Source organism: Acinonyx jubatus, chromosome E2 (genome assembly GCF_027475565.1).
Source record: "Acinonyx jubatus isolate Ajub_Pintada_27869175 chromosome E2, VMU_Ajub_asm_v1.0, whole genome shotgun sequence".
Classification (NCBI taxonomy): domain Eukaryota; kingdom Metazoa; phylum Chordata; class Mammalia; order Carnivora; family Felidae; genus Acinonyx; species Acinonyx jubatus.
The window spans coordinates 17345800-17372776 of NC_069396.1; the positions used below are offsets into that span (position 1 = coordinate 17345800).

General features: G+C 44.3%; 1 protein-coding gene across 4 annotated transcripts in view; it reads right to left on the reverse strand.

Annotated features, from left to right (window-relative positions):
- Window positions 1-5817: 5817 nt before the first annotated feature.
- Window positions 5818-26977, reverse strand: part of TANGO6 (transport and golgi organization 6 homolog) — a 187579-nt gene continuing 166419 nt past the window's right edge. For 3 of the 4 annotated variants that reach the window (XM_027076077.2, XM_053211327.1, XM_015068986.3), the window contains one exon: window positions 5818-7114. In XM_027076077.2, coding sequence (XP_026931878.2) covers window positions 6938-7114 — 177 coding nt within the window. In that variant the 3' untranslated portion in view covers window positions 5818-6937. The remainder of the gene's footprint in view (window positions 7115-26977) is intronic. The other variant, XR_003426217.2, reaches the window with a different exon arrangement.

Sequence of the window (26977 nt, forward strand, 5' to 3'; positions counted from 1 at the left end):
CTCACAACCCCTAGTTCAAGAGTCACATGCTCACTGACTGAGCCAGTCAGATGTCCCCGGTTAAGAATCCTTTTTGGAAGCCCTGTAGGGCCTCAGGATTTCCCTCTAGGATGAGGACTTGTAACCTGCTGAGTATACCTGCCAAGTGTGTTATTGTGCTCCCATTGGTGATTTGGTGTACAGAAAACTCTAGCCCCTGAAGATTTCCCAGTCCTTGAATTATTTAGAGAACGGTGTCAACACTTTGCCGTGGAGACTGAACCTGTATTTCACGGTGTTAAAATGTCAACTGAGCATAGGGGAATGCATCCAAAAAGCACATACTTTTTGGTGGACGTTTTGGTACTAATATTTAAAAATGTCCAGGGGCGCCTGGGTAGCGCAGTCAGTTGAGCGTCCGACTTCAGCCAGGTCACGATCTCGCGGTCCGTGAGTTCGAGCCCCGCGTCAGGCTCTGGGCTGATGGCTCAGAGCCTGGAGCCTGTTTCCGATTCTGTGTCTCCCTCTCTCTCTGCCCCTCCCCCGTTCATGCTCTGTCTCTCTCTGTCCCAAAAATAAATAAATGTTGAAAAAAAATTTTTTAAATGTCCAAAGCATTTTGGTCCAACATTCTGACCTCTTAGGACCTAGCTTATAGAAACACTTAAGTATGTAAACAATTATGTTGAGAATCACTGGAAATTAGCAACAACTCAATAGACCATCAAGAAACAAATGCATAGGGCTCCTGGGAGGCTCAGTTGGTTAAGTGTCTGGCTCTTGATCTCAGCTCAGGTCTTGATCTCAGGGTCACGGTCTAAGGGCCTTGAGTTCAAGCCCCATGTTGGGGTCTGTGCTGGATGTGAAGCCTTCTTAAAAAAAATGCTTAGGGGTGCCTGGGTGGCTCAGTAGGTTAAGCATCCAACTCTTGATTTTGGCTCAGGTCATGATCTCACAGTTCATGGTGAGTTCGAGACCTGTGTGGGGCTTTGCACTGATAGCATGGAGCCTGCTTAAGATTCTCATTCTCTCTCTCTGTCTCTCTCTCTTGTCTCTCTCTCTCTTCCCCCGCTTTGCGCCCCCCTCATTCTCTCTCTCTCTCTCTCTCAAAAAAAAAAAAAAAAAAAAAAAAAGCTTAAACCAGCTGTAGCTCACCTATACTACAGAACACATGCCCCATCTCAAAGGAGACAGATCTATAAGCTCTGGCAGGAGAGTGTCTCCAAGATATATAACTAAGAAAAAAATACGTGGGACCCTATTTATGGTTCAATCCTACTTTTGTTTTTGAAAGCAGTAATGCATGTCTGTATTCGTTTGGAAAAAGTATGAAAGGAAAGAAATATCTGAAGGGATATACATCAAGTTGTCGGTGGTAATCTTGGGGTAGGAGTGGAAGTGAAATTGTGGGAATTTTTCTTATTTTTGTTACATATATATATTAAATCTGTCAGTTTATGTAACATGTGTAATTAGAACACACACACACACACACACACACACACGCAGCCAGGGTATCCATACCTGAGGGCTCTATCACTCTCTGTCGTCCTCAGAGGTGGCACGGGGCAGGCACGGGGGTCTTGGTAGGCACACGGCAGCTTGTGTCAGCACAAATCAAACTATATCTTCGTGGGACACCTATGCTGAAACCCCTGAGCTTTCTTCCCAAACTGTGCTCTAGTTGAAAAGACTTTGCTCCTATACTTATTTTTGGGGGATGGGGGCAGATGGGGAGAGCCTCTATAGTATTTAACAGGTGTTCAAGAGTCTCACTGAGACCCAGAAACACAGGGCCAAATCCCGCCAAAGGCGGGTAACAACAGCTTGCCTCCCTGTTCCACGAGGTTGTTGTGAGAATCAGACACAGTTTTGGATGCACAACGACTTTCCAAACGAAAGGGAACACAGAGGAACTGATCCTCCTGTTCTAAGCCCCACGGGGACTGCAGAGGGCGGGGAGGGAGACAGTCCCTGAGCCCTCCGGGAAGCACACAGCTTGGGAGTCAGTGTAAAGAATGGTCAAGAGGGACACCAGGAAATGATCCTTCAAATAAGTGGGCACAGCCCCCTCCAGGGCGGATTGTGGGGGTCTGCATTTCCTCTTCACCTGCCGGCAGGCAGCCTCAAGCCCCAGAGGCAGGGCAGAGAAGAGAGCCACGGTGGCGGCGGGCTCCCTGGAAGACAACTTCCCAGCCCCCAGCAGCACCGGTCTCAGCCAAGCTGAGCGGTTCAAGGGAGTCAGAGGTACGCGCACTGCAGTGAGGCTGCTGCATGTGACTGCAGAATGTCTGTAGCTGCAGAACTTGCCGAAGGACACGGCCAGGCTCTCACGGGTCAAGCCGGCTGCCGCCCAGGGGCTGGGGGATGGAGATGCCTCGTGGTCGGCGGGGGGTGGGGGGGAACAGTGGCGGCTTCTCACAGCCCACCCTGGAACTCAGCTCCCCTTTCTCATTCTCTCCCTTGCGGCTGACATTCCAGATGAGTGAGATTCTGGATCTCTGTGCAAAAACCCTCCAGAAGCCAGTCTGGTTTTGCACAGGTCAGAATCATCCAACTTCTTCCTCCCAAATGATCCACTTTCACATGTCTTAGCCATCTCTCCATCTCAGCAAAGCGCTGCTGAGGCGGGCAAGGCTCCATTCGGCAACCCTCCCACCCCCCAACAAGGGGTGGGGGCGGTGGGTGGGCGAGGGCAGCCTGACACATTTGCTTTCCAGGAAAGGAGATGGTGAAGCGATGGGGCTCACCACTTCATTCCAACTGAGAAAAAAAAGTGGCGGGGTATGAAACGCCTTTGGGCTACACGCATTTCCCGTTTTACGGCATTCACACAGCCTCAAAGCACTGAAGCAGAAGTGGCTTCAGGGAGAGATAGGTCTGTGGCTGCCCCCGCCCCCCACCCGCTCAGAGTGCCCCATAAGGCTTGAGAGATCTGGCACGTCACACTGCCCCATCCTCTCCGTGTCCCTCTGGCTCACTCTGCCATAGCCGCACTAGCCTGCCGGCCCTCCCTCAAACCTGCCGGACACACTCTTGGCTCCAGGCCCCTTGCCCTTGCCATTCCCGCTGTCTGTAATGCTCTTCTCCCAAATATCTTCACTGTCAGTTGTGATCCTTACTCAAATCTCAACTTCTCAGTGAGGCCTTCTCTAGACAACTGACCTCAACTTACAGCTCCCATCCCTGTACGCTCTACACACACCCTCCTGACTTAATTTTTCTCCATAGGATTTAACCTCACTTGACATTCTTCTATGTTATTATTTATTTATTGTCTGTCTCCTCCCGTTACAATGTAAGTTTCCCCTGAGGGTAAAGGTTCTGTCTGCTTTGTTCACTGCTGTGTCCTTAGTGCCTGGCACAGCATCTGGCACATAGTAGGTGCTCAATAAATGGCTGTCACTCTTGCTGTGATTTGCTCTCCTAATCTCCAGTCCCTGCCACCTTGGCCCTTATACGTAGATGGGTGAGCGGAGCCACAGGAAAGTAAAACAATGGAGAAGAGAGGTGAAGAAAGGAGAATATTAGGACATATGGACAAGTATGTGTGTGGAGGGATGGTAAGGAGCAAAGTGAAGGTTAGGAGACTTCCGATTAAAGAAGAGAGGACTTGTAGAAGGGCAAGTGCTGAGGAGGAAGAGACACATAACAGAGAGGGAAACTCTCCAGAGTTCTGGGAAGTCTAATCTGAGCAAGCAGTATATGCTAGAGCAGCAGGCCTGGGGTCTGGCTGCAGCCAGGGCTCTGGGCCCCTGCATGTCTCTTGCTACAGGGCCATCCTCTGTAAGCCGAGGTGCTGTGTGAACAGTAGGCCTGGAAAGAGTTGGAAGAAACCAGGAAGGAAAAGGAGGGAGAGAAGGCAGGACAGGGTCAAGTAAGAGACCCCATGAGTGATCCAGGTGATCACTGGGCAGACTGCTGGATAGTGGAAGGGACCAAAGGTGAGAGGCTAAGAGAAGTTCAGTGGGATGGATAAGGAAGCAGACTGGAAGGGCAGCAGAGGGAAGACAGCCTGGGAGGAAGGGCAGAGGTGGGAGGCAAGCCTGAGGCAAGTTGCTATTACATATTCCATAGAACCAGACATACCTCCCAGGCCCTGTGCAGGGAGGCCCCAGGACTGCTGCTGCCATCTGCCCTGGAGTTCTGTTCTGTGCCTCTTTCTTTTTTCTTTCTTTCTTTCTTTCTTTCTTTCTTTCTTTCTTTCTTTCTTTCTTTCTTTCTTTCTTTCTTTCTTCTTTCTCTCTTTCTTCTTTCTCTCTTTCTTTTCTTTACTTTTCTTTCAGTTTTGTATTTTTATTATCCTAAAGCTCTTTTCTTTTTTTTCTTTTAGTTTATTTATTTTTTCAGTAATCTATATACCCAATGTGGGGCTCAAACTTCTGGCCCTGAGATCAAGAATCTCATGCTTCTTTAACTGAGTCAGCCAGGTGTCTCTATGCTAAAGTTCTTAATTCTTGGGGCACACCGGGGTGGCTCGTTCAGTTAAGCATCTAATTTTGACTCAGGTCATGATGTTGCAGTTTGTGGGTTGAAGGCCTACGTTGGGCTCTGTGCTGACAGCTCAGAGCCTAAGCCTGCTTCAGATTCTGTATCTCCCTCTCTCTCTGCCCCTCCCCTGCTCATGCTCAGTCTCCGTCTCTCTCTCTCAAAAAATAAATAAAACGTTTAAAAAAATTTAAAATAAATAAAGTTCTTAATTCTCATGTTCCTTCCCAAGGGCAGATGGAGATTATATATATTATATAATATATTATGTAATATATAATTAATTATACATAGTTGACCTATCATTATATTATATACTATATTGTTTATATATTTTAAATATTATATAATATAATATTATTTAATATAATATATGAAATAATATTATATAACATTATATAATATATATTATGGACATAAAATAATTATACATATATATTTGGAAATTTTTAATATTTGATCATGTTTAGGAGGGTTACATTACAGTGTCTTTCCCTTGAATTTGGTAACAAGGTCAGAAAAAGTCACTCTCTGAAATGGAATCCATCAAAATCAATAAAGAACAGATGCTTTTAGCTACTTGCCAAATAATTCAAATTAAGAGGCAATTTATAAATGGAGATACAGGGACTAGAATGCTTGGTGAGACACTCCTTAGGAGTTCAGGTTTTGAGACTAGAGTTTCTCAGTCTAATCAAGGTGATCAGTTAGGATATATCTTCAGAACTGGAACGCATTTAATGCAAATAAAGTTGTAAGTGAATTCAATCATCTAACATATCCAATCTGATGATCTGAAGTAGGTTGTATGGAGTGTGGTTCAAGGAAGGCCAAGAAACAAGAATTTTTAGGATATATCCAGCTGGTTCAAAGGAGATTGTTCTCTGGTTTGAAACCCCAATCCTGATTCTCCAGACATCCTAATTTGGACAATGGAGACAAATCCAGCTACACTAGCTGAATGGGAATATTCCCTAAAAGCATCTAATTGCCTTTGTTCTAATTCTTTGCTTACTAAGCTAACTCGTGATCCACATCTAACTATAAGACAGCCTCTGTAAAGGAATGCGTGCCACAAAGGTTCTAAGCTAAGAACCACATCTGTAATCCTGCTGGAGAGAAATGTCCTGTTAATTGGCAAATGGGCACGCTCATACACGGCGCCTTCAGTCACCTAAGAGTTTTGGGAAATTGTGTTTTGGTTGCCCTAGGCCTGATTACCCCAGAGAGTGGAGATAAAATCCTGTACCTAGCCCCAAAAGCTAAGGACTGGTCAAGGAGCTCTGGGTTAGCCTTGCTGAGGTGTTGACAACAGGGAGTGCTCATCCGAAGCACTCAGCCAATCTCTCCTTTTTCTCTTCTCTTTTAGCTGCAATCAAAATTCAGTGGCCGAAATACATAAATAAAGAGGAGCCCACAGTGCTACATCTGATAGGATTTCAATAAACCTTGCTTCAGGTCACCAATATGCTACACGCTTTCCAGCACACATTTAATTAACCCATTGTCTAAGCATTCCTTCCTGAAGGAGCAGAGCGACCAAATGCTATATATAAACTCTCTCATCTGAGATGTTTATGGCTCTCTTCTATAATCAGGGCCCTTTCATGCAAATAGCAGCAGGGGGAGCTAAGAAAATGGCCCGGGAGGACAAACACAGGGCTACTCTTCATCTCTGGAAGATTCAACAAGCTTGACTCTCTTCTCTGGAGTGCAAATCCTCCTCAGTGCCACAGCTTTTCATCCCAGTAGCCGAAGACCAGATTCAGACCTATTATTCTTTCCAGCCAAAATAATTTTATTCCATTTTGCATGTTTTGATAACAGTTTCCTTCCCCTCCCTACCTCCAACTGCATCTCTATACTCTGATAAGCCTCTTGAGTAGCCAAGGATGAGTAGCTCTGGCTGCTCCTCATTATCACAAGGAAGAACAATCTCACTATGAAAGAATGTCAAGATATATGACACATGTGCCACTCAGGAGGGTGGTCAACCTCTTCTGTTCAAGTCACAATAAGAGAATGGTCAATTAATCAAATTCTACCAGTTGTGTTAAAAATGTACTTCCATCGAATTATATATATATATATATATATATATATATATATATATATACACACACACACATATATACATACATATATATATATATATATATATATATATATATATATATATATATATTTCCATCAAGTAGACTTCCTTCTCTAAATGCTCTAGGCCAGTGAAAAATGTGCAGATAAATGAGATTTGTAATCTTTTGTCTTCTAATGACACATGCTTCAGGCTGGATGCAGGATGCTAAATAGATGCTTTAGGAAGGTCAGCCTGAAGGCACAAATGACCAGACACATAAAGCCATCCAGGGTCAGCCATATTGCCAGCACCAAAGAGGCAGTGGGGCCACCTGCTGGAAGGACTGGGCACTGCTCTTGGTCCTCTACCTCCTTGATGTCCTTAGAGCCAGGTCTAGGGCAGGACCATAATCTTTTTCTCCAGCTTCTGTGGTGGGAAGAGGAAGTTTCTCATGATCTCATCCAGCTCTTCAAGGGCCAGCTGGGCGTGGAGCTTGGCCACATCATCGGGCTCCAAACGCACCACGTGTTTCAGCAGGTGGTAGAGATCCTTAAGGACATCCCTCAGCACCTGTATGAGAGAGACAGTGTCATGACTATCTGTCTACTGTTCCAAAATTGCTCACAAAGACCTATTTGCCTTCTCCTGTCTGAGAAGTTCTGTGAGAAAACTTGCAGGCTCCCTTAAGAAGATAATGCATGGCCTTCTCAGATGGAAGGAGGAGCAGCTGTACTGAGATAGGCTTCCTCTGGGGTTTCTCATGACCCCTGACACCTCACTACACTGGCCTTGGGGGCTGCTACTCCCCAGTATCTCCAGGCCAAAGTATAGATCCCAGACCCCTTCCTTCAGTCCCAAAGCATAGCAAAAACCTTAGAACCACAGACAGGGAATAGTGCCCAGACATGGTTACTCCTAGAGCACAATTACCAGCATCTTCCTCTCTAGGTCCCACAAAGCCCTCTGCTGACACCCATCTGCAGACATCTATCATATGAAACCCAGAAGGCTCTCTCTTCAACAAGCATGCCTTTCCTTGCCACTACTTTAAAACTTTTCTACCACAGGGCACCTGGGTGGCCCAGTTGGTTAAGCATCCGACTTCGGCTCAAGTCATGATCTCTCGTTTGTGGGTTTGAGCCCCGTGTCAGGCTCTGTGCTGACAGCTCAGGGCCTGGAGCCTGTTTTAGATTCTGTTGTCTCCCTCAATCCCTGCTCCTCCCCTGCTTGCATGCTGTCACCCACATTCTCTCTCTCTCTCTCAAAAATAAATAAACATTAAAAAAATTTTTCCACCACAGTTCCATCTCCATGCCCTTCCTAAGTCACTATAATTTGGTTTTCAATTGCAACCCTGTAACAGGAGACGAGAGGGCTGTGTAGACAGAGCCACACCCAGTCCTCACGTCCCATGTTCTCATCTTATGCTCTGACACGGAATTGGGAGGGTGCCAAAGCACCTACTCCCAGGAGCTCCTAATTTCCTTCAAAATCTTCCTGGCTTTGCAGTTAGAGCTTCTAGAAAGAAACAAGTTTCAGGGGTGCATGGGTTGCTCAATCAGTTCAGTGTCCCACTCTTGATTTCAGCTCAGTTCATGATCCTAGGGTTGTGGGATCAAGCCCATGTCTGGCTCCATGCTGAGGGTGAAGCCTGCTTGAGATTCTCTCTCTCTTTCCCTCTGCCCCTAAGAGGCCTTAGGGATCAAGTGGTCAAACTAGGGGACTGAAGACACTAGGTCACAGGGGGTCACATGACTTGTCTGCGACTACTTGTGAAATTACTTCTGGTCTGGGCTCAGTGCCTCAAAAGCTACTATTTTTGGATCACGTACTGTACTAGGTATTTTTCATATGTTATCTAATTTTTATGCTGGTCATATAAAGGAAAGTTATTAGCCTCGTTTTACAGATGAGAACATAGAAGATTAGAGGGGTAAGTAACCTCCCAAGATTACTCAGCTAAAAAAAATGGTGGAGCCAGATTCTAAACATCCAGAACCTGTGTTCTTATTTATTTTTACTGAAAAGGTAAGGGGCACCTGGGTGGCTCAGTCAGTTAAGAGCCCGACTTCAGCTTAGGTCATGACCTCACAGTCCATGGGTTTGAGGCTGGCATCAGGCTCTGTGCTGATAGCTCAGAGCCTGGAGCCTGCTTTGGATTCAGTGTTGCCCTTTCTCTCTGCCCCTCCCCTATTCACACTCTGTTTCTCTCTCTCTCTCTCTCTCTCTCTCTCTCAAAAAAAAATAAATAAATAAACTTTAAGAAAAAAAAAGAAAAGGTAATATAATACAAAAAATTATGTATGAAAAATATTAGTCTCTCTTGTACTCCAGACTCTTAGTTTTCTTTCTCAGAGAATATCATACTTAATTCTGAGAAATGTGCTAGGTGTTTACAAGCATATATGTTTCCCCCCTCCATTCATTCATTCATTCATTCATTCATTCATTCATTCATTTTTTATTGAGAGACAGCAAGACAGAGCATGAACGGGGGAGGAGCAGGGAGAAAGAGGGAGACAAAGAATCTGAAGCAGGCTCCAGGCTCTGAGCTGTCAGCACAGAGCCCAACTGGGGCTCAAACCCAGGGACCATGAGATCATGACCTGAGCTGAAGTTGGGCACTTAACTGACTGAGCCATCCAGGTCCTTCTCCCCATCCCTTTTTAAAAGCACAGAATTATATTCTACGCTGTTATGTGCCATGATACCTGCTGACTTAATATACTTTGAAGATCTTTTGTGTAATTGGCTGTATAGGATGAATGTCACACAACTTATTTATACACACTCCCAATTAAACTCATTTAAAAAACTCTTTTGCTATTACAAATATTGATGCAATAAAGACTCTGCTACTTAAGTCTTTGCAGACATGAACAAGTATATTTATAGGACAAATATCTAGAAATGGAATCTCTGGGTCAAGAGTTCATGCACACATAAAATTTTGATAGATGTGGCCAGAGAGGTTGCAACAACCTACATTTTTACCTAACACTGTGAAAATACCTGTTTCCCCATATTCTCCTCAGTGCTATGTACTGTAAACTCTTACCTTTGCTAATCCAGTAAGTGAAAAATAGTATCATGGTGTTTCAAAATTGCATCTTTTTTAAAAATTTTTAAAATGTTTATTCATTTTTGAGAAAGAGACAGAGTGTGAGCAGGGGAGCAGAGAGAGAGAGGGAGACACAGAATCTGAAGCAGGCTCCAGGCTCTGAGCTGTCAGCACAGAGCCCGACGCAGGGCTTGAACCCACAGACTGCGAGATCATCACCTGAGCCGAACTCGGGCGCTTAACTGACTGAGCCACCCAAGTATACTCATGCCTATAGTTCAGTTTATAACTCATATCACAACTATAGCTTAAATATTTATTGTGTAATTAAAAGTACGTTTTCCTCACTAGATCACATATACTACTGACACTGAGGCCATATCTTGCCTTGTTCATTCTGGTGAAGTCCCAATGCCTCATACAGTGACTGTCATGTGGCAGATACGTAAAAGATTTATGAATGAAAGAAGGCACGTATGCATGCTACTCCTGGCCAGTTTCTCACTTGGTAAAAACTAAAAATTTTAAGAATATCTATTGAAATGATGCCAGACAACCCGGCTTGCTTCATGGCTGTGTGATCTGTGCAGTCACAGCAGGTCCCCCAATCAACAGGGCCACATGCTTGGTTCAATGATCTGCTTTTGTTGTCCTACAATTCTTTTTTATTTTAAGTTTATTTATTTATTTAGAGAGAGAAAGACGGAGAGCAAGTGGGCACTAGCAGGGGCAGGGGGTGGGAGAGAGGGAGAGAGGGAGAGAGGGAGAGAGGGAGAGAGAGAATCCCAAGCAGGCTCCATGCTGTCTGTGCAGCACCCAAAGCAGGGCTCAATTTCACGAACCATGAGATCCTGACCTGAGCTGAGATCAAGAGTCAGACACCTAACCAACTGAGCCACCCAGGTGCCCCTAAAATTCTTTCTTTCACCATTCTTTTACAATTTATTATTATTATTATTATTATTATTATTATTATTATTATTGAGAAAGAGAGAGCATGGGGGCAGGAGGATAGGGGCAGAGGGAAAGAGATAGAGTATCTTAAGCAGGCTCTGTGCTCAGTGTGGTGCCTGACGCAGGGCTCAATCCCACAACCACGGGATCATGACCTGAGCTGAAATCAAGAGTCGGACACTCAAACGAGTCACCCAGGCGCCCCTATTGTCTTAAAATTCTTAATTTTGTCTTTGACTTTGTGTTTTGAAAGCGAAGTACAATGGGACTAAGGAGCCTCAGTGTGAGCAGATGAGATATGTCCCACATGTGTGTCCACCATTCTTTGCCAGTGCGTTCTGTCCACAGCATCGGCCATGCCCCTTGAGCACAGAATTCCGATGGACCCACAATGTGTGGGGGTTCAACAAGACTTGAAGCCAGTAAAAGGGCAGCATGCTTGTCATGATGGTGACTGAGCAAATGGAGGCACTAACAGCCCTGAGAGGCCACACTTCCCTGATGAATCAGAACTTGCTTCAAACACAGAAAGAAGGCAATGGCTTTCTAAGACACATGGATGAGTCAGATACCCTACTACATCCTTCGTGTTGCTTTTCTGTTTTAGCCAACCATTTGCTCTGAAAATGATGACAATACACAGTTCTTGTTCCTTTCAGTCCCTTCTTATTCATCAGTAGACTGAAGTTAAAGAGTGCTGGCAGCATGCGCACGAATCAAGAAGTGAGACAAAAGCAGTTGAGTTAGTTTTGTGCAAAGGTTCCACTGTTCTGCTAAGAAGGAAACACATATGCGTGCACAAGCCACAGAATACAATTCGTGTAATTTTGGTGATTCTACATATGAGTTAAATAGTCTTATAGTTGCATTTAAAACTGGCATTGCACAATATAAGGAGCTACTGCAAACTTTGTGCTAGTAAGCTCACATTCAAAATTTCCTCTACTTAGAACAGCATTAGCAGCAAATCATACACACGTGACAAGTCGAAGGAGCGAAAGACTGTGAAAGAAAGGAAACAACCTTATATTTACGTATCATTAATGGCACGTTTTCCTCATTTCTTTGAATCAGGGACACCACGTTCTCATTTTCACTGGGCGCCACATATTACGCAGTGGGCCCTGCAGACAACTCTCGGAGCTCTTTGCCCTGGGTCACTACACCGAGCGCCCGAGTCCCGTGGGCCCACCTCACAGACACTCCGCCCCAGGCCTCGTGCAGCCGTTTCCTGGGTTTTCTCAAGGAGCTGCTGAGACATAAAGGAGTGGGTCTTCCGCGCAGGCGTGTCTGGTGCTGACTGGGGTGCTCCCCCACTGCCCTCTGGTAACCTCTCTTTCTTTCCTCGAGGCTGGCGGCGCGAAAAGGAGGGATGATTCCCGAAAGAGGATGACTCCCCAGAGCTAGTGCCTCATGATTACTCACTCATTCAATAATCATTATTAAGGGCCTGCTTCGTGCCCAGGCAGCGTGCTGGTGACAGAAGGATGAATAATGCACGAACCCTACCCTCTGGCAGCCACAGCCCAGCGGGGAAGCAGACACACACACACCAGACGTACGACCTCCTCTCGCAGAGATGAGCTCCGCACTTCTGTGGAAGCAAAGGAAGTGATTTCTGCCTGTGGAGGTGGGTGTAGGGAGAACATTTCCCCACCAGGCGACGGGGGCTTCACTCAGACTTTTATGTGTAGCGAAAGGGTGGCTCTGCCGAGTGGCTTGGGGAAGCCATTGATCAAGTCCCCTCAGCCTCAAGTACCCTCAGTTAAACGCAGATTCTAAGCGAGCCCAGCTTGCTTGTTATGTGAGGTTTATTTTATTTACTTTTGTAAAGGTTTATTTATTTATTTATCTTGAGAGAGAGAGAAAGAATGTGAGCACCATCAGGGAGGTGGAGAGAGAGAGAAAGAGAAAGAGGATTCCAAGTGACTCCAAGCTGTCAGTGTGGAGCCTGACTCGGGGCTTGAATTCATGAACAGTGAGATCATGACCTGAGCGGAAATCAAGAGTTGGATGCTTAACCGACCGAGCCACCCAGGTGGCCCGCAAATACAGTTTAAAGAAAGTCTCCTGACACCCTTTTACAATGACATTAAGCCCAAAGTGTCTCTTACACAGAAATTCTAGAGTTCCCAGTGTTTATTACAAGGTCTTCTTTTTTCTTCTTCTTCTAGAGGAATCTTTCACCTACTCAGAAATATCTTCGAGAATTTTTGCTAGAGCCTCCTAACATTCAAAATAAGGTTAGCTTTTACTTGTTAAAAAGGGAGCTTCTAAGGCATTCTGTTCTGCTAAGGTACTCTGCTCTTTCCTGGTGTGGGTAGGAATTTTCCCCTTGGCACTGCTGTGTCCTTAAAATAACAATAATACTTGTGCCAACACCACTTCATACTTGAGGGGTGCTGAGTTCCTTGTTATCAATTACCGGATCTCCTTTTTTGGGTAACTGAGTGTTAGGCAAAGGCTCCTTCTTAATTAATGGGTCTATTTTAGCAATCCACCCTGGCAAGGCTTCTTCCCATTCCCTGTATCGCTGGGGATCCCACACATCACAGGACTTCCTCTGGACTCCCCAAGGATCAAAGCTTCCTGCCAGCCAGGGATTGTCACCAAATCCCACGGATCAGGGGCTGAATACATGGAGAGTTCAAAGGTAAAGTTACTCACAGGAGCCACTGTGGTGGGCAGGATATAGGCAATCCCATGGAGGAAACCTTTCATTAAGAGTTCAACACACCTGCTCTTCCTCCCCCCTCAAGCATCAAGGCCCAAGGACTCCAGGGAAACGTAGAGGGGGTAAAGGTGTGAGTGGGGGTGGGTGCTCTCATACAGAGGAGATCTAGCTTAGCTTTTTGTAGCTGATGGTTGAAAGAAACATATTCACCATCTGAGAAGCTCCTGAGCCAGGGATATCTTAAACAAGTACCTAGGTTCTTAGTCTGAAAACTCTTTGGAAAGGGGTGGGGTTCATTCAGGTGTTTTATTAAAAGAATTTTGAGCTTGCATGCAACACACACACACACACACACACACAAACACACACACACACACACGTGGGGGGGGGGGGGGCGGACCTGATCAGAATGTGGGTGGTGGAAGAGTTCAACCAAGGGAGAACAAAGGAGAGAAAAGTTTATTGAACACACTGCAAAGGATCAGCGGGCAGGACAGCAAAGGAGACAGTCGGCCAGTTGGCAGTGATGGGGCTGTAGTTAAGGAGGGGAAAAGAGAAGATATGGGAGCATATGGAATTTTCCTCTTTTGGGTACCTGTGCCTGGTTGTAAGTAGTCCATTGGTCGACATATTTTGAGGTGGGTTGCCTAATGAACCTGTCTGCAATTCAGCCTGGGGTCACTGTGGGCCCTTTTACCTTTCTCAGGTTTCCATTGCTCAAGCCTGTTGCCTAAAAGCAGCGTCTACAACGCAAACACACACACACACACACACTTTCTCACCTCCCTTCCCCCTTCCTTTCAGCTCCTTGAAGCACACAAAGCTGATGCTTCAGGGACAAGGGCAGTCTTTAGGGTTAGACATGGCTTACAAAAGACCAGATGAGGCAGGGCATACTAATAAGGAAACAGTGTGAGCAAAAGACTGTCTTGGGCACACAGGTGCATTTTCAATGGCAAAGCAGGAAAGCAGTTTTGACTCTTTCAATGACCTTGACCCCAAACATCCTTGAAGTGGTTGCTATTTATATCTTTGAGTTAAGATCAAAAGAAGAAATAAATAGCAAGTATCTTTCTTCTTTTTAATTCCTAAATGTATTTATTTATTTGATTATAAAAGCAATATAACCACAACCTATAATATCTTGAACAGAGGAAGAAAACAAGTCTCTAGTCAAAAAACTACCTAATACAAGCTCCATTTGTAAAGACATTTTGTAATTAGATTCATTTACATTTTTCACAAATTATTTTAATATTAAAAAATTTTTAAAGGTTTATTTATTTTTGAGAGAGAGAGAGAGAGGGAGACTGCAAGCTGGGGAGGAGCAGAGACAGAGAGGGAGACTGAGAATCCCAAGCAGGCTCCAAACCATCAGCTCGAGGCCCGATGTGGGGCTTGAACTCATGAACCGTGAGACCGTGACTTGACCCGAAGTCAGGTGCTTAACCAACTGAGCCACCCAGGCACCCCATATTATTTTAATATTTTAAGTCTTTTATACTTCAAGGTGATTTTACAAATGGAATTTAGGTGGATGAAATTGCTATTCTTCTGTTATTATGTGGGACAAGACACAACACAAATGGTCACAAGTAAGACATTTAAAGAAATATAAACTCTAGAAAGATGTTATCTAACAGAGGATTTCCCATCTATAATTTCTTAATGTTTAAGGGAAAATGGGCCGCTAAATTTAAAAGGATAGGGGCGCCTGGGTGGCTCAGTCAGTTAAGCGTCCAACTTCAGCTCAGGTCATGATCTTGCGGTCCGTGAGTTCAAGCCTTGTGTTGGGCTCTGTGCTGACGGCTCAGAGCCCGGAGCCTGCTTCAGATTCTGTGTCTCCCTCTCTCTCTGCCCCTCCCTATGCTCTCTCTCTCTCTCTCAGAAATAAATAAATGTTAAAAAAATTTTAATTAATGTTTATTTATTTCTGAGAGAGAGAGAGAGTGTGAGTGGGAGAGGGGCAGACAGAGAGACACAGAATCTGAAGCAGGCTCCGGGCTCTGAGCTGTCAGCACACAGCCCGACACGGGGCTTGAACTCACAAACTGCAAGATCATGAGCTAAGCTGAAGTTGGACACTTAACTGACTGAGCCACCCAGGCATGCGCCCCCCCCCCCATTTTTAAATATAAAAGGATAAAAAAATTAAATGCTAGCATATACTAATTGTACTTAGAAATCCAATCTTCCCATAGAACCAACAGATAAGGCAAAAAAAAGATGAGAAAGAAAGAAAACTAAATTCCATACAATCCTATCAACATACCATTGTGGCTAAGAAAAAATATTGGGCACAAAGACAGAAACAGGGACATTTAGACATTGAAATAAAAGGTAGGGGCAGACAAGAGAATGGGGGGTTGGTGGTGGTGAAAACTGGAGTTAGTGGGTAGAAACTGGCCTGGCAGGCAAAAAGATTCTCTACGTTGAGGCTCAGAAGAGGAGAAGACCCCAGAATCTGCTTAGTTCTGTTTACAAAATATTGGAATAAGCGTTTGGCATAGGATGAATCTGTCAGAAAGCCGCAGGCCAACTGCTAAGGGCCCTCATTTTGATGACTGTGCCTCCCTGTTAAGACCAGTGTATGACTTGGTGGCTGAGGGCAGTGAGAGTGGACAGATGGGGCTAAGTACAGAGAGTCAAGGATCATCAACAGAGCACAACTCAGCCACCTTTTCCCAAACCATGTGCAGGAGGCTCTGCTAAGCATTCTGGGTAAGAGGACCTGTGCCCGCCCTTCAGGAGCTCACCACTGGGTGGGGGAGACAGACATGCAGAGCTGAACCTAATGACCCAGAGGCAGGTGGATCAGGTGGGGTGAATTTTGATGCTCCCAGTCACTAGCTAGGGAATCTTGAGCAAAAGACTTCAGTTCTAGGAACCCCAGTGATCTCATCTGCAAAATGGGGATAATACTGCCTCCTTGTAAGGTGGTAAGAATGAGAGTTAATGTCTGTAAAGATCCAAGCACAAAGACCTGTGTATGGTGAATGCTAAATAAGTGTGTGTGGGGGGGTGCCAGTCTCCCCCACTAATACCGTAATCTGTGTCCTTCTTGTTACTCTTCTATTCTTGAGGCCTAGGACAGAGCCTGACATGTAGCAGCTCTGGCGTTTGGTACATTTTTGTGTGTGTGTCTATTTACTTATTTTGAGAGGTTGGGGAGAGGGGCAGAGAGAGAGGGAGAGAAAGAATCCGAAGCAAGGCTCTGTGCTGTCAGCACAGAGACCTACTTGGGGCTCGAACTCTCGAACCATGAGATCATAACCTGAGCCAAACCCAAGAGTCAGATGCTTAACTGACTGAGCCACCCAGGCGCCCCTGGTGTGTAGAAAATTTTTGACGAATGAATGAATGAATGAATGATAACAACAGCCAATCCTTACATAATACCTGTTATGTGCCAGGTATGGTTCTAAGCATCTCATCTATAGTAACTCACTTAATCCTCACAACAACGCAATGAGAGAGGTACTATTATTATCTCCAATGTGCCCATGGCCACACAGCTAGTAACAAGCAAAGCCAGCATTCCGACCCTGGCAGTCTGACTTGAAGCCAGTGTTCTTTATTAATGACTACATTTTTCTGCCTCGTGAAGTGGCTATTATGTTCCCTCTGCCGAAGTGGGCAGCTTAAAAGCACACTGCCTACCTTACAGGTTGATTGTAGGATCAAAAGAGATGATGCATGTGAGAGTACTCTGCTATGATAAGCCAAGTGATACATAATTCAAAGTAGTGTTGCTATTATTACTCTGACATTGAAATAATTGGATTTACCACCACGGGGCTAAGAAAATGAGGGGAAAGGCACGGCTCTGAAAATGAAAGAGAGCAGAGGCCAAAAAAAAAGAAAAAAAATGTGTTAGGAAGACGAAGGGGAATTAGAAGAACAGGTGAAAGAAGGAGAAAAGGGATTTAATGCAGTCTGAGTGCAGGATCAGGGCCAGAACCGGTCCCTGACAATGGGTTCCTGACAACTGCCCGTGCTATTCCACAGGGCTGCAGACACCGGAAAGAACTCTGCTGGGCAATCAGGCAGGAGCCAGGCTCTGAGGTCTTGGAAGCGTGTAGCCTCTCTAAGATAATGGGCAGGAAACAAATAAATTGGGGAAGGAGAAAGGGGGTAGACAATTCGGACATCATTCAGGGAGCTCTGGCCTGACGAAGAATAAATGCTTTACTGACAAAACCCAAACCTTCACTTTGATGGGTGTATGAAAAAGAAATTAAGACTGATTCAAATAGAAAGACTGGGCTTTTGAGACACCTCACTGAAAAAACGATGGAAAGGTCGGCAAGGAAAGACAGGATTACTATTGTCTAAGAGATTTCTATCCATGCCTGACAGAGACTCTCAAACATGCTGAAGTTCACGGAAGCATTATTATTAACCGGAGGTTACTGAGCTTTTCAAAACCCTTTTATTTCCAAAGTATTTTTCTCTGCTAGACCTAGAGATAAATGGCATTTTTACCCTTTCTGGTTTGTGTCTGGCTGTTAAATGCGGAGGGTATCTCAAGTGCAAATTGGAGAAAAGGGTGGGGAGAGGATGAGGGGAGTATCATGTGTGATTTTCACTGAAGAATGAAGCGGGAGATTTTTAACTGGTCAAGTGCCGAAAATGCAGGGACGTAGGCAGGTTGGCAGTTTAGGGACAAAGACCAAGACAGACACTATGGTTAACCCCTGGTAGGGGTGACAGTTCGGGAGTCCTAAACAAAAAGTGGGCGATCAGACTCACCGACACAACCCCTAACGGCGTGCCCTTAGGCTGGCTTAGGCGGAGGCATGCTATCCAGGGCTTCGAGGGGCCAGACCTGTGCCCACTGGGCTGTATCCCCCTCTCAGTGGCAGGGCCAGGAGCGGTCGCCGCAGCATCTTTCACAATGTCTTTAAATAGCAACCTGAGGAAGGCGGCAGCTTTCCTTCACCCCCACAGGCACGGAAATAGAACAAAGAAGGCAGGAAAAATGGCCGGAGTGTGTGCAAAGGCAGCAGGCTGCTGCATGTGGGAGAGGAGATGGGGAGCTTTGTCCTTAAAAGGTGATTACAATCTCAGCTTTTAAACTGTGCTCTGTGACCTCGCGTGGGGAAAGGGCTCCACTTTGCTGGCCCGGGAGGCTCTCTCCAGCAAACACCCTGCTAAGGGACCCCAGTCCTGCTCCCCGCCTAAGCTTGCTTGATGCCTCCCACGGGATGAATGCCTGCAAAAGGCTCACTACTACCATTTACTTACTGAGTGTTTATATGACGTTTCAGTCACTGTGCTAAGCCCTTCGCACACAGTATCTCATTTAATCCTATAAGACAGGTGCTGTTAGGTTCAGTTTAAAATTAGGGAAAAAAGGATTTAGAGCAGTTTCAGTGACTTGCTCCAGGACATGCCAGAGTTCAAACCTGCGTCAGGGCTAACTCTATAAACTTTGCTTTTAAATATGTGCAGTTACTAGGAAATCCAATATGCAAAAGGAAGCGATGGAGAAAATCTGACCTTTTCCCTGCCCCATCAAAGTTGTTTATTTGGATGGAGCCTGGGCAGGGAGCAGGGGGAGCTGTAACTGGGCTACTGGCTGACCATAGGTTTGGGTTTCTTTTGGGGCAACCTGCATCACCCCAGGCAAACCCCGATCACACAGCTTCAGGTCTAGCTGGAATAGTCCACAGGGGAAGGACAGGACACTCTCTTGAGGGCATCTACTCAATGGAATTCTAGACTCTGTGCACGATGCCTCAGGAACCAAAGGCCAGAGAAAACCAGTCACTGATGCATCAGAGGTCCTGATGGAGTTTGCATTATGTACTAATACGTACATGGTGTGGACTAGACCAGAAAGAAAAACCCTGCTACCCACACCAAAGTATGGCTACAAAGCCCACATGTTGCCTCTGCACAACACCATCATTCTAGCGTAGTGATTTCCTACCCTTGCTACACATTACAATTCCCTGGAGAATGTTTAAAATGTCTGGGCCCCCACCTCACACCTAAGACTCTGATTCATAGGGGTTAGGACTAAGGGCTTTTTAAAAAATGTTTTAATTTATTTTTATGATTTTTATGCTCTCCAGGTGACTCTAATAAGGAGCCAGCATGCAGTAGTGTGGGAGGTTAGGAAAAAACCCTGGGTGGGAGACTAGGAGTTACACCATGGTTTTGAAAGTAACAACACTGCCTGGGAAAAATCTAAGTGCCAGTTTAATAAGGGTGACGTGATTTGGACATAACCTATTACACTTCTTGGAATTTTCTTAACTATCAACAGTCAGGTTTTTATTTTCCAAAGGGAATGGGGTCAAAATCATTTTAAGATCTTATTTTTAGGGGCACCTGGGCGGCTCAGTCGATTAAGCATTCGACTCTTCATTTCGGCTCAGGGTCATGAGATTGAGCCCTGCATCAGGCTCTGTGCTGAGCACGGAGCCTGCTTAAGATTCTCTCTCCCTCTACCAGTTGTGCTCTCTCTCTAAAAAAAAAAAAAAGATTTTATTTTTAAGTAATCTCTACACCCAATGTGAGGCTTGTACCCACAACCCTGAAAGCAAGGGTCACATGCTCCACCAATTGAGCCAGCCAGGTGCCCCTCAAAATCATTTCTGATCCACAAATTGGCACTGCATCATTTTTCCAAAATATTTAAAAAATTTCTTCTTAAACAATGTGTACGTGAAGTGCGATTCTGAAGACATAGAAAGTTACAGGCTACCAACATGCGTTCTTTAAGAAGACGAAAGGACAAAACAAATGCAGCTGTCTCTGTTGCTACGTTAGCTGGAATTATGGCAGAAACCTTTGCCCAGATGGGAGGAATTAAGGGAAATACATGCGTTAGAACTTTGAACAGAAGTGTATATATATACATACCCATACACATATACTGCTATATATGTAGCACACACATAGTATATCTATGGTGTGTGTGTGTGTGTCAAGAAGCCAAGTTGTGAAATGCAGAAGGTTCTGACGGAACATCCATATGCATCCTGTCACTCTGCCTCAGTTCTTCTCCCAGCTGATTTGGACAGCATGTCTACAACCCAACTGCAATGAAAACTTTAGGCGTTTCTAAGTAAAGGAGGGTAAAATTCCCTCCTAGTGAGAACTTGTTTCAACAACTTCTGCTCTTGGGAAACTTGAACACTGCAAGAGCTTGGAAATCCCAGAATTTCCAGTTGAAGATCTAGGAAATCTATTTATCATAAAGGCAGGTGCAAAGAAATTTAAGAGATGTGTTCCATGCTTCTTAGAGAAAAGATTTCGTGCACTCTCTCAACAAACATTCATTAAGTACTTACTTTGTGCAAAGCAGTGTGTGAGATGTGGGGAATATAAAAGTGAATGGAAGGAGTAGTCAAATTCACACAGACAGAGGGAATGGGGATTGCCAGGCGCCGAGGGAGAGGAAAATGAGAGTTAGTATTTAATGGGTACAGAGATGAAAAGAGTTCCGTGGAGGGGTGGCAGTACTGGTTGCCCAGTAGTATGAATATACTTAAAGCTACTGAACTGTACATTTAAAAATGGTTAAGATGAGGGGCACCTAATCCCAGAGTCGTGGGATCGAACCCCATGTTGGGCTCCACAAGAGGCGTGGAACCTGCTTAGGATTCTCTCTCTTTCCCTCTCTACCCCTCTCCCCTGCTCATGCTCTCTTTCTAAAAATAAAAAAATAAAAGAAAAATATTTTAACGGTTAAGATGGTAAATTCTGTGTTATGTTTCTATTACCACAATTAAAAAAAAAAGGTGGCTGGTGTGTTCAGGGGTTCGCAGTCACCTGTTGGCATCAGACATGAAGAAATCATCACACTATCTCCTCTAGTCCAGAGCTGATATGTAAAGTACTGTGGAGCCTGGAGAAGCGAGGACTAATTTCACCTGAGAAACCGGGAAAGGCTTTTCACAAAGAGTATAAAATTTAAGTAGAGTCCTAAAGGGTGAAAAAAAGCTAATCAGATGGACAGGTGAGGGGAAAAGAAGGCATTGGTGGCATAAGAAATAGTAGGGACTGGCACGCCTGGGTGGCTCAGTCGCTTAGGCATCTGACTCTTGATTTTGGCTCAGGTCAGGCTCCGTGCTGACAGCCCAGAAGCCTGCTTGGGATTCTCTCTTTCCCTCTCTGCCCTTTCCCTGCTCATGCACTTTGTCTCTCAAAATAAATAAACGAACATTTAGTAGAGACCAAGATGTCGGCAAGAAACAGTCTGCAGATTATCTGGGGCTGGCATGAGGTTGTCAGGGCATTTGAGGAGAAGTACGGAGGAGACAGAGAAGTCGGGGGAGATCCAGAATATAAAGGGCCTTGTGTGTCATGTGAAGAAGCCTGGTTTTTATCTCATGGATCAGGGTAAAAATGTTAGCTGGGGACTAGGCTTCAGCAGACTTGCATTTCAGAAAGATCTCTCTAGCTGTAGTTCCCCTACCATGCTGACTGAATGAATACCTGTCAACCCTGGAGAATTACAGAGTTGAAGCAAGTGGAGTGGTTAAGGAAACAGGAGTCGTAGGAATGCAAGTTTGTCCCAATATACCTGTAACAGTTTACCTCTTCCTCAAGTATCATCTCAGGCCAGTTCTAATTAGTTCCGTCACAACAGCCAAGCTGGCAATAAGGGAGCCTGAGTTTGTATTCAGTTCTAGCTCTTACTGGCTGTGTGACCTGTGCATCTAAATGTAAGTATTCTGGACCTCAATTTTCTTATCTGTAAATAGAGTTAATAAGCATGTTTATCTCAGAGGGGTTGTTAGGAGGATTCCACGAGATCATGAATGTGAAGAAGCTGGTGCTTTGCCTGCCATACATAAGCCCTTAATAAATGTTCTATTATTAAATACTAACCCTCAGAGAACATGCAATGTATTCAGAGCAGATTTGCTAAGAGCAAACAAACCATGGAGCAATGAGCAATGAGCTGGAATGGACTCCAGAGCATCAATCCTAACTGTCATTTCACTCCAAGGAGGGTAGGGTCAGAACTCCTTCCCTGCAGAGGATGAAGCAAAGACATGTGGGTTTTCCAACCCAGAGGCCCATCTGATTATTACAGGAAGAAATGATTCCAATCAGGCTGCAGGGCAGAAGGAAAGTCCCAGGACTCTTACTCCCCAGCCTAGCAGCCTGAAGGTGTTTGGTCTGCTCCCTGCTTTTTTCGGTTCTGTATACACTGGGGGAAGTTGCTGGATGGCGTAGTCCATGGTTGGCCTGAACTTCTGGCAGGAGATAGTGGAACATGTGGTAGGGTAAAAGGAAGCCAGGGCTGTTTCCTGTCTCTACTCTGTGAAGAGTTCACTCTGGCAGGTCCTGGGAGGTCAGGGCACCTGGGTCCAAGGCCAGCCCCAAACACTGTCCTCTCACTGTTCCATCCTTCTCCAGGGCAGACAGTAAATAAGCTGTCAGGAGGTAGTCTGGCCTGTTTTCCTTTTGGGTATCAGGTTTCCAGGATCTGAAGCAGCCTTCTGTTGGCCTATTTGTGCAGAAAATGCCCAAGTGATTTGGTCGCTGAGTCCTTCAGATGACAGTCACTGAACATTCATGCCTGTCCGTGTTGCCTGGATTTATCTACTACTGCCCTGCCACTTACTAGTTGTTGGAGAAGTTACTTATCTTCTCTGTTAGTTTCCTCATGTATAAAATGGGGACATTAATCATACCTAAATGGACAATGAAGATTAAGTGAATTAATTAATGTAAAGCACTTAGATATAAGTGCTATCATAGAGTAAATGCTCAAAGTATTTTTATGGAGTTTCAGAATTGCAACTACCATATAAACTAAGAGAAAATAATATTTTCATTTGTTTACAATTTTATAGAGAGCAGTTTACTCTTTTGGAAAATCAAGCTCTACAATGTACCTCTGAGCTGCTCGTCTGATATCTGTATGATTTTGTATTTGTGGGTGTTACATCCATGACAACTCTACATACAACAGCAACCAAATAATAGTTCATCATATCTTAGAGTTGCCTAGACATTTATATATTAAAATATATGTTATTTTGGGGGTACCTGGGTGGCTCAGTCAGTTAAGGGTCTGGCTTCAGCTCAGGTCATGATCTCACGGTCTGTGAGATTAAGCCTCGCGTTGGGCTCTGTGCTGACAGCTTGGAGCCTGGAGCCTGCTTCGGATTCTGTGTCTCCCTCTCTCTCTGCCCCTCCCTTGCTCATGCTCTGTCTCTCTCTCCCTCAAAAATAAATAAATATTAAGAAAATAAAAAAAGAAACCATGTTATTTTATTATAAACTCTTAGCCTTTTATTCCTCCTTTATATATTATAGTTGGGGCATTATATTGATTTTTAAAATATACATGTAGGTTGGGGCACCTGCGTGGCTTAGTCGGTTAAGCAACCAACTTCAGCTCAGGTCATGATCTCACAGTCCATGGGTTAAAGACCCACATCGGGCTCTGTGCTAACAGCTCAGAGCCTGGAGCCTACTTCCAATTCTGTGTCTCCCTCTCTCTCTGTCCCTCCTCCGCTCACGCTCTGTCTCTCTTTCAAAATAATAAATAAACATTAAAAATAAAATAAAATATACATGTAGGTAAAGAAGTTACAAATTTAATTTCAGGAGAATAAAGGGGAAACACCAAAATATTTGGTATAATAATTTGTTATAATAAAAGTGTGTTGGGTCTGATCAAGAGAAAGGGAGCTGACAGCAGATACTCCCAAATCTGGTGCTTTAACTTGTGCTCCCTTTATGATGTCACCTAAGATACCCTGGAGAATAAGACGAACCTTGTTCCAAGTGAATGAGTGAATTAAGTAAAAGGAAGAGGGAGAGATGCTATCTTTTTATTAGCACTTGGCCAATGCAAGCGACCAGGAACAAATGGAAATGAGTGCTAGTTCTTCCTGGCATTAGCTTTGGAAATTTGTAACCACTGTCTCTTCATGAACTTTATTTCCTCATTCATAAAATAAGCAGTTGGATTATTTCCCAAAGTATGTTCCATGGAACATTATTACTTGGCATGCTTATAATGAAAAAAGGGTTCCTTGGTAAAGGAGTTGAGGAATTGTTAGTTTTCTTTGCTGCAGGCCTTCTCAGACTCTTTAATAGGCTAACATGTACCTAATCGACAAGAGAAAAACATGTAGTCATATGCAGCATTTTCCAAGCTTATTTGATCATGAAGACCTCATGTCAGAGGAACAACTCATAAGTTAATAAGCCAAGGAAAATTTTTGTGAAATAAAATTAAGGAGTCTCTAAGTCCTCTTCCACCTCTAACATTCTAAAGTTCTGAGTTTGGGGGTGCCTGGGTGGCTCAGGTGGTTATGTATCTGACTCTTGGTTTCAGCTCAGGTCGTGATCTCGCAGGTTGTGAGTTCAAGCCCCATGTCAGGCTCTGTGCAGATGGTGTGGAACCTGCCTGGGATTCTCTCTCTGCCCCTCCCCTGCTCTTGCTCTCTCTCTCTCTCTCAAAATAAACAAACTGTATATATATGTGTGTGTGTGTGTGTGTGTATAAATTCTGAGTTTGGCAATACTTTCTTCTTTCTTATTGGCCTTTTTACATCAGGAAAGAAGGGTAAGGGGTGCCTGGCTGGCTCAGTCAGAGGAGCATGTGACTCTTGACTTTGGGGCTGTGAGTTTGAGCCCCACACTGGATATAGAGATTATGTAAAAATAAAACTTAAAAAAAAGGATATGAAGGGCAAAGAATAGGCTATCCTACAGGAAATAAAATAGTGTGTCTGATGCAGAAGAGGAAGACAAACCAAGTTCTAACATATGTAGATCTATGCAAATGATGGTGCAGAAGAGGCAGAAAGGGTACAGTCTTAAATGTCAGGGCTTCCAAACTGTCATGTATGTTATCACTAGAAAAGGTTGAACGTTGATATTTTAACAGTCACAGTAAGGTACTGAGTTGTAATCTTTTTGGCTTTATTTCTCAAACCCATCACTACTGTCATAGGATTTGGCCAAGTTACTGTTGAGGCAATCTATGGGACTATCCCCTACTCCTAGGCACTGACCCCAGCTCTTCTCTCACAGATGGGTACAATGGAGGCTGAACGTGGTTTTATACAAACAGCATTTCCATATACCCTACCTGGCCCATCTACGTTGGTCGATAGGGGGATGGGCATCTGATCCTAGCTGGAATGTTAAGTTTCTTTCCTGGAATTTTTGCATTTGGGGCCAGGTAGGGAGGGAATCTCTGAGTGTTGGGTATAAGAGCAACCATGGGTCACTGTCAGTGGTCATATTGCTGCCACAGGAAGAAAGCTAGATGCCAGTGCAAAAGAACAAAGATGAAATACAGAAGAAGTAGAGACAAGATATGGGGCATTTTAATTCCTGATTCTAGGAGTCACTGATAGCCAGCTCCATCCATATTTTCCCACAACATGACTATTCAGCCCTTCTTTGGATCTCGCAGGCTAAAAAGTTCTCTGCTTAAGCTAGTTTCTGTTGCTTAAAGAAACAGACTAGGTTTCTGCTGCTTAAAACCAAAAGAGTTCTGACTATAGTCACATATGTCCTCCATACCTACTTTCTTCATCTATAAGAGGGAAGAACAGAAGCTGCCGTCTCAAAGCTGGTGGACTGAACACATGCACACACCAGTCCTCTTTCCTGGAACCCCACTAAAAGGACAGCAAAGGGAGAAAAAGTAGCATTAAGCTATCAGAACAAAAAGCACTAACAAGGCAATAGCAATAAAAGTTTTGATGCTAGAAAGCAGATGGATGAATTCTAGGGTCATAATCCTGATTTGCCCAGGTTAATATGTTTTACATCTGTTGCACTTATAAAATTAATAAGTGTCCTCTTTCTCTCTCAAAAGTGTCTTGGTTTGGATAAAAAATCGATTCACTAAACCCAGAAGCAAGCCTAATGTACCACAGAAACTCAAAAAAGTTCACCTCTTAAAATGGAGGTGAACAGAAGCCCTGGTTGGAAGTCTGTTTGAGTACTAAGTAGGTGGCATGATGCCTTCCATTTTGGGTACCCAGGTAACTGCCCTTCCCCAACCACAGCAGAAGCTTGGAGTTTACCCTTTTAGAGGATCCAACCAAAGAGACTATGGATAGACAGACATCAGGTACCGATAAGGATGAGCCTACCATGTTGAAAATAGGATTAAGTGAAAACCTACATACAAAATGACGAGACTGCCATCCTCCTTCTTCCACTCATCTTCCATAACCCTGGCAGCTGGGCTCACATCCTCTAGGTAGAAGAACAGACAATTCTCTGACCAGCCCCAAAGAAAACAACTTCAGAGAGTCTTGATGTCTACCAGTGAAAGTAAGTCTCCTAATGAAATGACTTGGCTATATCATCACCCTCCTATAAAGTTCACCAGTCCATAAGTATTGCCCATGCACACAAAGCATCGTTAACTTGTAAGTGCTGTGTTCTTAAATCTTGCAGTAGTCTTAGAAAGTAACTAGTCCACACAAGAGCAAGTGAATGAAAGATTATAGGAGATATGTCTCTCAGAAGGTGAAACTATTAGAGCACTTGATATGTTTGAATCTTTTAAGAGATTTATAAACATTTAGCATGGGGGACAAATTGGTAATAGGTTCACAGAAAAGTAACAAAAATAAACCTGAGACATTTATTAACATCCGAAAAATCCAAAATTCATACAAGAAAGGAAATGTAACCATAGTAGATAATATGGCTCAGTTGTGGATAATATTTACAGTCATAGTAACATAAACACTAAATGTTGATACAGCAAAAACTGTAATGTAATTGTATAGGG